Source organism: Asparagus officinalis, chromosome 4 (assembly GCF_001876935.1).
Source record: "Asparagus officinalis chromosome 4, Aspof.V1, whole genome shotgun sequence".
NCBI lineage: Eukaryota > Viridiplantae > Streptophyta > Magnoliopsida > Asparagales > Asparagaceae > Asparagus > Asparagus officinalis.
In genome coordinates, this window is record NC_033797.1 from 66,755,592 (window position 1) to 66,770,323 (window position 14,732).

The 14,732-nt window shown below is 36.7% G+C and overlaps 1 protein-coding gene across 2 annotated transcripts; it reads left to right on the forward strand.

Annotated features, from left to right (window-relative positions):
- Nucleotides 284–7,281, forward strand: LOC109837631 (putative glucose-6-phosphate 1-epimerase). 2 transcript variants are annotated; one of them, XM_020405952.1, is made up of 8 exons: nt 285–574; nt 2,411–2,485; nt 4,261–4,317; nt 4,399–4,556; nt 4,642–4,773; nt 5,849–5,951; nt 6,607–6,706; nt 6,815–7,281. In XM_020405952.1, the coding sequence occupies exons 1-8, from the start codon at nt 497–499 to the stop codon at nt 7,027–7,029; spliced, it is 918 nt and encodes a 305-aa protein (XP_020261541.1). In that variant the 5' UTR covers nt 285–496; the 3' UTR covers nt 7,030–7,281. The 2 variants fall into 2 exon arrangements, with proteins under 2 accessions (XP_020261542.1, XP_020261541.1); XM_020405953.1 differs by lacking the exon at nt 4,642–4,773 and having other exon boundaries at nt 284–574.

Consider the following 14,732-nt stretch of genomic DNA (forward strand, 5'->3'; position numbering starts at 1 on the left):
CTTGAGAGCTATACTGGGGTGTTTATCTGTAGGAGGTTTTAAAAATGAACCGTAACATAACATGTATAGATTTAGCGTCCATCCATTTTCATGGTGGAAGACATCGGCAATGAAAAGGATTGAGAGTCTCTATCCTGTTTGTTTTCTTCTCGTGGCTTTGTTCCCCATTGTCTTGGACCTCAGGAGAGGCCCAATTTTCGAATCCTCTCCAAAGCCCATATTTAAAGCCCAAATATTTTTGTGATTTGGTCCCTTATTTAGCTTCAGCATCTCACACCTCCTTCCCTTGTTTTGCCCACAAAATAATAATAATAATAAAATCATCCAAATTATTAAATTTGCTAAAATTCAACTTGATTTTTCATCATCCAGGATCCCCATTGCTCGCATGCTGGCAATGCAAGCTGCAGTTTCTCTCTTTTTATTTCCATAAAAAAAAAATTGTTGTAATTTAATTTTTGTTTTGGATTGAGAGATTTGAGATTGGAGATTTATAATGCCTTGGAGCGTGGTTAACGATGGCAGCGGATTCCCCAGGATTATTCTCACGGAGCCCACTGGATCTTCTGCTGAGGTCTCTTTCTCTTTTATTTGCCTTCTTCCTTCATTTCTTGCCGAAAAAGATTGAATCTTGTTTGCAGGGCAGCAATTGATTCTTTGTTCTTGAACAAATATTTCAATTCATGCAACACATTGTTAAATGAATGCCCAGACTTTTATTTTGGATGGATTCTGTTATTAATTGCAATTGGATCAAAGATTCAAAAGGGTTTGAAGCCAATTTGGGAGACTGGATTGATTAATATGTTACATACAAAATTTAAACTGAGGCGATTAGAAATATGCCCAACAAAATGCTGATGGATCTCGATTCTTAGATAAATTTAACGGAAATTTTCCGAATGTTAACAGCGGGTGGGTTGGTCATGTTAGATTCTGGTTGATTGATTGCGGATAATGACAAGTATGATGGATGAATTAAATCCAAAACTGTATACCTTTTTTGGTTAAGCGAATAGACATTATTGTGGAAAAACTTGCCAAGACTGTTGGTATATGAAGCATGAAGACATTTACTGTGGTGCTTATAGTAAACATTACCGGAGATTGCCTACTTCTTTGTTAATTAATTAATTTTTCATTCTTTTGTTACCATATAAATAACATATGATGCGTGTATGATGATATTCGTTCACTGCTTCGTAGTAGTGGCATGATATAGCAAAAGTGCAAGTAGTCATTGACATGTACAGATATTGTGATCTGTGTAGGATCTGATCTAATCACACTTAAACACTAAGGGGTGAATAGTGTTTCTTTAAAATTTTATGCAAAGAAGATTATAATTTGCAAAGAAGATAGCATAAACACAGAAAATCACAATCACAAACACAAAATTTTATACTGGTTCCACCTCCCAGGTGTACATCCAGTCTCCAAGTAAATCCCACTTGAGAGTTCCACTATGATTTTGAATAACTTACAAAACCAAACAGCAAACCTGCCCAATTTGCAAGTCCCTGCAAATTACACACAATTTCTTCACCAAGAGATTACACCTCTCACACCCGTGAGAGCACTTGCCTTGTAACAACTCAATTCCTATAAGCCTTGAGTGTATTGTGATGTGTAACAATGGCTTTAGGAACTTTTTAATCTCTGGAAAATTGCCTAAATAAGTTGTATATAGGATGAGGATCAAAGGCTATTTCAGAAATTGATTTTTCTTAACACTTAGGCAAAAATCTGAATTTTGAACTCTTGAGAATGCACAAATGTTAAAGCTTGTGGATAGGAATCAATGTCTCAAATTTCTGAACTCATAACCTATTTATATCCCTTGAAAAGATAATTTTTTAAACCGAATAAACGGATATAAACGGCTATATACAGTTTTAAATTCAAATTCAGATATACAGAAAAACTGTATCTGTAGTCGACTACAAGACATAGTAGTCGACTACTCTGTAAAATTTCAGAAACTTTGATCTAAGACTTCAGTAGTCGACTACTAATCCAATTAGTCAACTATTAAGGGTTCAAAATGTTATGTATGAAATATTTTGAGACTCATTAATTGACTAAATACTCTAATGATTAACATATGAGATTTCTATTGTTAACCAACACATTAAGTCTTTGTTAATGTGTTCTAATCTCTGTGTGTGTATGTGTGAGTGATCAAGGCTTGTACAATTTTTCTAAGTAAAGAAAATGTAAAAATTACATCGATGTATAAGCTCTTCATCTTCTTTACTTCATGATGCCTTGAACTCATCTTGCACTTGTTCATGTTGATAGCTGTATTGAAATGTTAGTGCACAATAATACACATAGTAATTCATATTATGAATAAATTGTTATCATCAAAATTATATCATGGGGACATGATATCCAACAATCTGTCCAGGTTTATCTCCACGGTGGGCAAGTTGTTTCGTGGAAGAATCAAAGGCGACAAGAACTGCTTTTTATGAGCTCAAAAGTAGGTGGATTCTGTCTTCTTTGCATTTTCTTACTGTAGACAATGATGATTAATCTAGATTTGTATTTGGTATATCTGCTTTGATAGTGCTATCCCGTGCTACTCTTGTTAGCACTTTACACATCTGACTTAACCTCTGAATAAAGAGATGCCTTCGAAGCATGTGTTATGTTTGACTAAATAAATGCTATGTTGATATCTTGTAGCATGTGCATGAGTATGTTTAACTGCATTACTCATTTGTGTTAAGCTGGCTTATTATGTATGAGCATGCTTCTAAAATCTATCTATGCTTCTCCTCTCCCTTCAACATATTTTTTCGCTATCTTTTATTTGACAAGTGCTAACACACCTACGTGGTTGTATCTTATGACATGTTAATAGTTTTTCCCCCTATCATTCAACTTTCTATCTTTTCATAGCATGTGAACTCCATATGAACTTCTTGACTTTTTGGAGATGAATATATCGAGGGACTTTTTTCCCCCTCTCTCACTCCCTCCCAGCACAAACATGGATCCTAGTAGGTTACAAGTTACAACCTTTTTCATGCTTTAAAAACTGCTGCTTTTTAATATACATGAACGTTCCATTAATTAATGAAATGAACTCATCATAACATGTCTCTAGTTAAAACCATCTTAGATTTTAAATACAATGCTCAACTTCTTCTATCTAATAGTGTACCTGCTTCTAGTGGTTCTGGAGAAATGCTTTGTTGTTCACTTCATAGTAATGTTCACCATAGTGGCAGGTAACAGAAACTACAGGAAAGACATCAAATTTTGCCTAACTTATAACGCCAAAGATAAACGATATATAGGACAACTTATATTTCTTGCTCAATTGGCGTCACTTGTATCCCTTGTGTTATCTCTTCCACACCCTAGCATTGTCTTCAACCATATTCACTCTCTCAAGCTTTGTATACCTTGGTTTACTAAAAGCATATGCCTCATTTTTAGTCCTACTTCACAAAGAACACATGCCTCAATAGGTGCAGCAAAATTCTTCTACAGTTTCTGATTGTGTTCCGCTTTGGTGCCTACGCATAGGCCGCCTAGCGCTTTCCTTAACATTGTCTGTTGCACATCTTTCAAGTTCTTATGGTGTAAATGGAAAATGTGTAAAGTTTAGAGTATAACACTGAACAAGTTATGCACTTTTATAAATTTGCGTGGGTCTTGCATGCAAAACCTTGATCAAGGAAATCATTCAAGATGACTATATGTTTATAATTATGACAGGGTTGATGCAACAAACCAAAACTTAATTGTGGGGTGTACAATTTGCAATTCTCAGTCTCTAAATAAATAAATGATCTCTCAACTGTAAATGAATAATGAACAGTACAAATGATTTGCTTTAAATTTCAGTCTGACCATCCAAATTTCGACCCTCTTAACCTCAAACAAAAGAATCAAGTATATGTACAGAGAGACATTACAGTCAATGTAAAAGGACATGTTACATCATACTCAATGTAAAAGATCATGTTTGAAATCTGTAAGAAATGGCTAGTTGAACACTATTTTTGTTTGTTGAATTTAGTTTCTAATCTCTCTGAAAATATTTCTTTTAAAGAGACTTATGAATGGCGCAAAAGTGGAATAATGTCGTATCTTATTGTTTATCAATAAATGATACAAAAATTATAACAGAACACCCATTTGTGGGCAACATGCTTAAATGTTTTGTAGATCATAACTTCTCAGGTTCATAATAAAGCAGATTGATAATTCTCTCTCATTTCTGATGGTACTTTGTTTTCGTAGGCTGTTGTAAAGCCAACTAAGTCCATCAGGGGAGGAATACCCATCTGCTTTCCTCAGGTAGTTTTATACGTTAATCATTGTGAATACAACTTGCTTTCTTCACTGTAGTCGGAGCATAGCTGACATGTCCATTTGCAGTTTGGCAATATGGGATCTCTAGAGCAGCATGGATTTGCAAGGAACAGATTATGGGAATTAGACAGCTCGTCATCTCCACCAACGACTTCTAAGAGTCAGTCATCAGTTGACATCATCTTGAAGTCCACAGATGATGACCTCAAGACATGGCCACGCAGGTGGGGCTCAGAATTTATTTACAGAAAGACATGAAAGAAATATGTTGTCAGAAACGGCTCCTCATTTGGTTAATATTTTCTGCAGCTTTGAATTGCGACTTCGTGTTATACTAGCTCCTGGTAAACTAACCTTAATTCCCAGAGTGAAGAACACTGATAGCAAGGCACTGAGCTTCACCTTCGCATTACGCAATTACCTGTCTGTTTCAGATGTCAGGTTTTCAGCTCACCATTATTTTTGACCTCTGCTTCATTTAATATGGATCCTCTACGTTACATTTGAAACCTATAGGTTAATTTCTAGGGACAGGGACAAAGCCAGATTTCAGCCTTTTGGTAGGTTGGAGGCAAGAAAAAAGTGATGGTTCAAACTTTTTAAGAGCATGCATACAAAACGTAAAATTCTGATATTTAACCAAACTTGGCATTTAACAAACTTGGCATTAATAAATTATTTTATAGCTAACTTTCTCCTTTTAATATCTTGTGCTATTTTGCAGATAATAAGCCTTAAGTCATATGTACAAATTGTTTGATCAGTTTTAAGTTTACATGGTGATTAAATATCTTTTATAATTTTATAACTTTTCTAACCTTATTTTGATAAAATTCATAACAAAATTACTTCAAACGAAGAATTAGTTTTTGCATCTATAGCAGAGCGTTAAGAAAAATGTTATACATGCTATATGTTCTAAGCTAACCTCAGAAGAAAATGTATATTAAATTTAAGCAAATAATTTTTGAAGGGTATGTAATGATGGGATGGGAGTTAAACAATTAAGCCAGTTGCTAAGTATTATGATTTTGAGGAACAGAAAGGTAGTTTGAATGGAATCCTATAAATTGCAGGATTTGGTTACCTGGAGAATATGAATGCTAGAAACTTGGGAAAGCTACTTAACTTCTTGTTATCAAGCGATGTAGGTTTTGTTTCAGCGAGTTAGAGGGGGTGATTATGGGTTTTAAGATACTGAAAATAGGTGTACCCCAACAAGTTTTTTTTGTGCGTGGGCGCTTGTGTGTAAGTGTGTGCATGTGCATACATGCCTCCAACTGTCTGCACACTTTTCAATGTTCTTTTTCATTTTGTTTTCTTGCGGCAATCGGTTCTAGAGGCTCTTTCTTTTAGCTGATATATCTGATTTTTCAGTACTAAATCTATTTTTTATATGTTGGCTCATCTATTGGAATTTGACTTTTATCTGTTAACTTAATATATTATATCTGATTTTAGAATGTTTTCTTCTAGTACTCTTTGTAAACATTTAATGCTGCTGTTAAATTTTCAGTGAAGTCCGTGTTGAGGGATTGGAGACACTTGATTATCTTGATAATCTTGAGGGGAAGGAGAGATTCACAGAGCAAACAGATGCGGTAACTTTTGATGGGGAGGTAATATTTGCTTTTACGTCTCATATTTTTTGGTGTAAAGATCAGATCAGTGGTACACTAGCAGTGTTTACTAGTTGTGATTAATGCTCAACATTCTTTCACATAGCATATTTAAGTATATGACTGATGCATACAGATGTACATACTAGTATTTATTTGCAACAAGGAATCATTCAAAGAACAATCTCTAACCATGAGCATCTCTTATAAATTGTCCTATATATCATTTATCTTTGATATCTATATTTGCAATCGCCCTTTTGGGCAACCAAGGAGAGTTTATGGCCTACCGAACCTCCACCAGCATCACCCAAGGGTTGCATTGACTCACATGTTCTAAATATCAGCTCTTCATCCACTAAAAGAGGCTAGTTTTTTCTGCAGATTAGTTTTAACTAAGTTTAAGTATTAAAAACCAACGCTCTATTTCTCGATAGCCATACCTCTGAAATGTTACAGAAGTATGCAGACATGAGATAAATGCTTACTAGTTCTAGTCATAACTTTTGGTGGCGTTTAATCTTATAAATATGTAATGTAGTTATCGCACTATGGGCAATGAAGTCCAACAGCTGGAGCGTAATATGGAAGGCAATGTGGTGAAAATGTAGAGCTCAATGATAAGCCACAATGTAACTGAACTTTTAATTGACAGGTTGACAGAGTATATTTAAGTACACCATCGAAGATTGCAGTCATTGATCACGAGAGGAAAAGAACCTTGGAACTTAGAAAACAAGGATTTCCTGATGCCGGTGCGTCTCTGTCCTTCATAATTGGTTTCTCCAAGCACTTGTATAGGATGTAACTATTCTCTCTCACATGCTATATGACCGAAACTTTCAATGTTTTAATTCTTGCAGGAGTCTGGAATCCATGGGAAAAGAAGGCCAAATCTCTTGCAGATTTTGGGGACGAAGATTACATGTCAATGTTGTGCGTGGACTCTGCTGTGGTTGAGACTCCAATTGTCCTGAAACCTGACGAGGAGTGGACCGCGAGCCAAGAACTTTCAATAGTTGGATCCAGTTACTTCAGTGGGCAGTTGGACCCTCGCAGAGTTTTACTCGGGCAATAATGAATTCTTCCTTTTTTTTAACCCATAGATTACGACGGTAATTTGCAGTCATTGATGGGTTACGTTGCTATGGCTAATCATGAACTTGTGTGGTTTTGACCTACATGGCATCACACCTGTATTTAATTAGGTGGATGCCCCTTCTAAAATTCTCTCTACTATGGTTTGATGATGCTACAGAGTACAGTTATTCTTGTTATGCTTCTCAGTTTTCACAGGAATCTTGTTTATATGCTTATTATAGGCCCTAGAGATTTTAAATCTTCACAATCTGGTCTAGGTTTTTGATCAATAGGAAATTTGTATCAATGAAGCAAAGGATATTCACTCTTCTTTCCTTTGTTTTCCAGTGTTCTATGCATCCGTTTATTGTCAACTCATTTGAAGCCCACCGCTTGCTTCCTCAAGGTAGCTATAACATTTGATTTTTGGATCCAAACAAAAGTCAGTCCACTCTGATTTATCCTTGTAATTTCCGTCATTCAATTTTTGGTCTAAGTTGACCGCTACTATCAAAACCCATCACTCAATCCTTGGTCTAAATTGGGTCCCGCTACTATAACTGAGAAAATCAACCGAAAAATGCAAGAAGTTCCCTACAAATTTGACCATCGATCAGCTCCCACTGGGACTCTTCATATAAAGCATCTCACCCTGATCTCTCTTTCTCAAAACCAGTAAGAATCAATGGCAGGCGCCAACAAATTCTCCATGGCTTTGCTTTTCCTGATCTCTGGTACTAATCCTGTCAACTTTCTACAATTGCCAAATAAGATGTGTGTGCATATGCATGTATGCGCGCATACCCACTCAAAACTAACCTCTTTACTCTCTGTATTATGTGTCAAAAAAAAAAAAAAAAACAGGAGTAGTTCTGTTTGGGCAGTTTGAGAGGAGCGAGGGAGCGAGGGCTTGCCCAGAATACTGCCTTGATGTGGACTACATGACCTGCAAGTCCTCCGGCGAGCAGAAGCTTTCACCAAGGTGCACTTGCTGCAGGGTCCCTAAGAGAAACTATTGCACCTTACATCTCTCAGATGGCTCTGAAATCTCCTGCACTTAGAAAGTTGGGATCCAGCAGCGATTACGGTAGAATACTCGTATAATACTCATTGCTTGGGTAGTGTACGGACTAATGAATCCCGTGTATACGTATAAGTCTATGTACCCTGTAGTTACGCGACCGAATAAAAGAGCGAAGCAACTATCGTGTCTTGCGACTTGCACAAAATTTATTTCTAAATGTTACGCTGATCGTCTTTGACTTATGATGAATTTTAGTAGCCGACTATTTTTTTTCGTAATGATTTTTTGGGTTTTATCTGGTTTAGTTGACAACTTAAGGAATTAGTTCATTGATTCTTGCTATTATTTAATATATATACAGAATAAGTAATTTCCGTTTAATATTTTTTTATTACTTTACACAAATGCTAAATTTTATTTCTACACTACATAAACCCGTGTTTTTTTATTGCTGAGTGTTTTATTCTTCGAGCTATTTCTCTACCAAATAACAAGTAGGAAAAGTTTATCAGCAAGAACCCAACACCAGAAAAGAGCAGGTACGAGATGTTATGCTTCTAAGTTTTAACAGGACTTTTTCGTTTATATGCGTGTGCGTAGAGAACTAAGAGCATCTCCAACAGCCTCCCTATCTCATGTCCTAGACTAAATATAGGGAGTAGAAGGGGAGAAAGTTGCTCTAACAGGCTCCCTATGTTGAAGACTAAATATAGAGAATAGAATTTGGTATTCCAAATCAAGAATAACAAAGTGTCTCCCTATATTTAGTCTCAACATATGGAGTATTGTTGGAGTGACTTTTTACTTTTCTTACTCCCTATATTTAGTCTAGGACATAAGAAAGGGAACCATTTGGGGAGCATTGTTGGAGCACTTACTCCTTATTTGGCTCCCTATTTTCTAGGATGAGAGATTTGCTCCTCAAATATAAGAAAAACCTAAGATCACTCTTGGAGATGCTCTAACTCCAGAGATTTGATTACGTGGTCGATTCTTCAAAACCTGATCAACAAATGTTGAGTAATTGGAATGCGCATTAATGAAACATGAATGTTCACTCTTTAGTTCTTTTATCTTCTTCTTTTTGTTTTTTGTTTTTCGTTTTTCGGTGTCCACCATTATCCATCACCTGAAGTCACTCAATTACTGCTTTAAAATAGGCTATAAAGACGATTACACTTTGATATTTGTTATATAGCCTCCCATTATTCAATCTTTTAAAGTCAAAATTGGCCATCCCTGTCATTGAGAATTCTGCTTCTAAATACAAGCATTACTGAGAGACGACCCACCAAATCATCTCCCACAGAGATCCTCTATATAAACATCTCCCCCCCCTGATCTCTTAATTTCTTCAAACCAATAAGAAGCCGTGGCTGCCACCAAATTCTCCATGACTTTGCTCCTCCTGCTCTCTGGTACTAACCCTTCTTTCAACTCTTTGCACTTGTTATTATATAATTAAGTTGTGCATATACACAACCACTCAAAAATTAACTACTTTTATTTCATGTGCTGTGTGATATCTTTTTTTTTTAATCTTTTATGTTCTTCTTTTTGTTTTTTGTTTTTTGTTTTCTGGTGCCCATCATTATCCATCACCTGAAGTCACTCAATTACTGCTTTAAAATAGGCTATAAAGACGATTACACTTTGATATTTGTTATATAGCCTCCCATTATTCAATCTTTTAAAGTCAAAATTGGCCATCCCTGTCATTGAGAATTCTGCTTCTAAATACAAGCATTACTGAGAGACGACCCACCAAATCATCTCCCACAGAGATCCTCTATATAAACATCTCCCCCCCCTGATCTCTTAATTTCTTCAAACCAATAAGAAGCCGTGGCTGCCACCAAATTCTCCATGACTTTGCTCCTCCTGCTCTCTGGTACTAACCCTTCTTTCAACTCTTTGCACTTGTTATTATATAATTAAGTTGTGCATATACACAACCACTCAAAAATTAACTACTTTTATTTCATGTGCTGTGTGATATCTTTTTTTTTTAATTTAAAAAAACCCCTCTAATAAAGGAATGGTTCTGTACGGGGGGTTTGAGAAGAGCATCATAGGAGTGAGGGCTTGCCCTGAATATTGCCTTGATGTGGAGTACATGACCTGCAAGTCTTCTGGCGACCAGAAGCTCTCTCCAAGGTGCAACTGCTGCTTGGCTCCTAAGAAGAGCAAGTGTACCCTACACCTCTCTGATGGCTCCCAAGTCTCCTGCCCTTAGCTAGAATTTGATAATTTCTTTACTGTTGAGTACTTATTCGCGCGTATATGTATTACTAGCGTAATCTAAAGGATTATTGCCAAATTCCATGTGTGTGTGTAAGACTATGCATTGATACCCTACGTGGGAATAATGGGTATGTTTGGTATCAAGTATAAAATTGGTGTTTATTAGCGACGTGGATGTTTTTTATCCACTCATTTAAAGGTGTCCACTTAAAAATGGTCCCCACTTGATTATTCACCCATAGTAATGATATTGTGAGATGGTGAACTCAAATCTTAATATGAGCTAGACTAATCGGCTCATCAAATTCATGATCGGCACCGTACATCTTGTTTAACATGTCATCAAATGTATATGGTAAAATTTTCACATAACTTAGAGTCTTCTATAATATGAATCAATTTAGTTTAATATATTGATATTTTAGGTAGCTTAACAGCTGTCCCTTCTACATATAGCTAAAACTAGGGCTGTCCATCCGGACCGGCCCGGCCCGGCCCGGAAAACCGGGCCCGGGCCGGGCAAAACCCAAGCCCGGACCCGGGCCCGGGTGGTCCGGGCCGGGTCCGGGCCCGGGCCGGGCAAAACCCAAGCCCGGACCCGGGCCCGGGTGGTCCGGGCCGGGTCCGGGCCCGGGCCCGGGCCTGAGCGGGCCGGACACCGGGCCGGCCCGGTTTGTTTTTTTTTTTAATTTTGTTTTTTTTATTTTTTTAAATTTTAACAAAACCATAAATTATAAATTATTATAAAAAATGTCATAAATTTTATTAATAACTTGAAATGAAATGACATAAATTACAAGTACAAAAAATGATAAAAATAACTTCTTTATTAATAATCGGTAAATCCTTTACAAGTATAAATTTATTTCGAAATTCGTCGCATCACAATAGATGAGTACATCCCAACTAGGTTGGCACCTACTCACCCATATCACTATCATTTGCAACTTTTTTCGAAATAATTTAATTCAAATTTAAAGCTAAGAAATAAAAATTACAATTTTATGAATATTATCTAATCATTATATCTATCTGCTAGTCCCAACTCTTCAAATTTATCTTCAATCATAGCAATCCGTTCGATGCCTTGTGTTCGCTTCTCGTATCTCCACCAATCCTGTAAGCACATCACCGCTTGTACAGTATACGGATCTAAGCATGTCCTGTGGTCGTCGATCAAACGTCCTGCTGTGCTGAAAGCGGATTCCGAGGCTACAGTCGAAACCTGCACTGATAGTAAGTCACGAACCATGGTGGAAAGTATAGGATATGAAACTGATCCATATACTTTCCACCATTGCAAAATATCTAAAGCATTTCCTTGACATCTAACTAAAGAAGCAGAAAAATATTCATCTATTTCAGAAACATCTAATCCTGATGAAGTTCCAGATCCACCAGTTAGTTCAGCTACCATTGCATACCTATCAAAACTTACACTTTTACCTCGACCTGTGCTCGAAGCTGAAGGTGCCGAAGCTGAAGACTGTTGTGTAGCTACACCATATCTAGCTGCATACTCATCATATAAGGTTTGAAAATAATTTCTAATAGCTAAATAATGAGTAGTAGCAGTAAGGGTGGATCCATCATCTAAGTCTATAATCTGTCCACCATACAATGATTGTAACAAACTTCGAAGGCCAATTTCCTTCAAGCATGGATCAATAAGAACACCAATACCAAAAATATGAGGAATAGGCCTAAAATACTTATTAAATTTACTCTCCATTTCAAAAATTATACTTCCAAAAATATCATCCATACGATATTTTGTAAAATTTTTTTGAATATTTAAAATTTGTAAAGCAGCTAAAGTAATAGTTGGATAATAACAACCAGATAATAACATAGTAGCATCATAAAAAACTTGTAACATCTCATTTAATTTACATATAACTGTCCATTCATCTTCAGTTATTCCATAAGCACTACCAGAGCTAGAACTAGAAGCATAAAAATTTATAAAATCATTTATAATTTCTTTATATTCTATTGCTACAGATAACATTGCATAGGTGGAATTCCACCTATGGTCAACATCTTTTGGAATTAGTCTAGGCTTATAATTTTTTCTTTTACAACATTGTTTCCATCTTTTAATTCTCATTTCAGAAGCATTATGCATATTAGTAACTGTTCTAACTTTTTCTATCATGGGTTTAATTTCAGAAAATGCACTTTGAACAATTAAATTTAAAATATGACAGATACATCTAACATGAAAAAGCTCACCATGACATGGCAATGACAAAGTTATTTTCAGAAAATCAACAGCTACATTATTATTACTTGCATTATCTAGTGAAAGAGTAAATATTCTTTGATCAATTTCTAGTTTCATAAGTTCTTCAACAATTAAATTTGCAACATTAATACCAGTGTGTGACTCTTCAATTGCAATAAAAGAAACAACTCTTTTAAACATTTTCCAACTTTCATCAATCCAGTGTGCTGTTATACATAAATAACCAGTTTGCACTCTAGATGACCAAATATCAGAAGTTAAAGAAAATTTGCAGTTTAAATTTTTAAAATAAGAAATTATTTTTCCCTGTTCCTCAACATAATATTTTAAAATATCACGTTGACAGGTTTGACGAGAAAATTTTGTAAATGCAGGATAAAAACCATCTCTAAATAAATCTTCAAATTCATCATCTTCTACTAATTTAAAAGGAAGGTTTTTAAGAACAATAAACCTGATTACGCATTTCCGGGCTCGGGCAGCGTCATAATTCCAACTGCCGAGGGTACCTGAAGAGGATGATTGGGAAAGCATAGACTGCCGGATATCACCTTGTAGATTTTGGCCTTTGTTGTGTTTTTCAATATGCCGTTTGAGATGGTTGGTGCCGCTCTTATGATGAGCTTTGAATATCTGGCCGCACAACGCACATTTCGCATTCTGAGAGATGATCCTACCGTGTTCATCCTTGGTGACGTCTATCTTCTCAAAAAAATTCCATACATCAGACCTCGGCCTTTTTGGAGCTCTTGGTGCCGTAGATTCGTCGCCACCAGATTCAGGATTAACACCGGTAGGATGAGGAGTTGTTGTAGGAGGACTCATCTCTGGATCGGTAGGAGTTGCATGTTGCTCTTCATAATCAGACCCAGAAGCCATTTGTTGGAAGTATTAGAAAATACAAAAGATCGGGCCGGGCTGGCCCGGCCCGGCCCGGATTCAACGGTCACATAAGTGACCGTTGTGGCCGGGCCGGGCCGGGCCGGTCCGGCCCGGCCCGGCCATTCGAAGAACCAGTGCCCATTTTTGGGCACTGTTCCGGGCCCGGGCCCGGGCCCGGACCCGGGTTTTGCCCGGGTTTCCGGGCCCGGGCCGGGCCCGGGCCGGACACCGGGTCCGGGTCCGGGCTCCGGGCTTTTTGGACACCCCTAGCTAAAACAATGGTTAAAAATTTCAAAACAATGTAATTTTTTCTACATATAGATTATGGTGAGTGCAAATCACGATGAGCAGTGTCAATTATCATTTCAAGTAGCCTATCGGGCTAGCACAAGATAAACAATATAATTTTTTCTACGTGTAGATTATGGTGAGTACAAATTACGATGGGCGATGTCAATTATCGTTTTAAGTAGCCTATCGGGCTAGCCCAAGATAAGAATTTAAGCTCACCATCTTATTTTATCATATACACACACTCACACGCGCGCGCGCACACACTAGTTGTCCAAATATCTAACCTTTCACCATCCAATCCATAATTTATTAATGAAAGCGAGACTTATATATCGCGCACACACACACTAGTTGTGCAAATATCTAACATTTCACCACACACACACTAGTTGTCCAAATATCTAACCTTTCACCATCCAATCCATAATTTATTAATGAAAGCGAGACTTAAATATCCCAATATATTACATTACATGTTTCTAAAGTTTTTTTCTCTAAATATCATGTATTTTATTAACTTTTTTTTCCTACTTGTGCATAACAAAAGCCATTGATTAAAAAATTACTTTAATATTATGTTGATCAACTTTAGAAAGAATGCATTACTTAATGTTGTAACATATTATGCAATCTAGTATGAACATAACCATCCCAATCTTGTCCTGAATGCTAAGCCACTTTCTTATGTAGTTTATATTAGTTTATGATATCTTTTACATAGTTGGATACCTTCCAACCTTTCACCTCCAATAAAATTATAAATCTAATCTCACCTCATTACTGTCATAATCTATTAGTCTTAGCATAATCTGTGATTAAACAATATTAGTTAGGGTTGTGTAGATTTGGAACCGTTCAAAACAAGGTGCCGGCAACTAAAATCGGGGTTAAGCTGGGACAGTTGTCCCCGGCACGTGCGGCCGGCAATGTGCAACATGTCCATATATATATCGGGTTTTCTATAGAGTGCCCATGGGCACTCTATAAGAGAGGAGAGAGATAGAGAGAA

What these genes read in the sequence shown, in the direction of transcription:
- LOC109837631 (XM_020405952.1), top strand. Translation starts at nt 497, where the DNA reads ATGCCTTGGAGCGTGGTTAACGATGGCAGCGGATTCCCCAGGATTATT. An exon ending in CGGTAACTTTTGATGGGGAG is followed by an intron (nt 5,952 to 6,606) that starts GTAATATTTGCT and finishes TTTAATTGACAG; the next exon opens with GTTGACAGAGTATATTTAAG. An exon ending in ACAAGGATTTCCTGATGCCG is followed by an intron (nt 6,707 to 6,814) that starts GTGCGTCTCTGT and finishes TAATTCTTGCAG; the next exon opens with GAGTCTGGAATCCATGGGAA.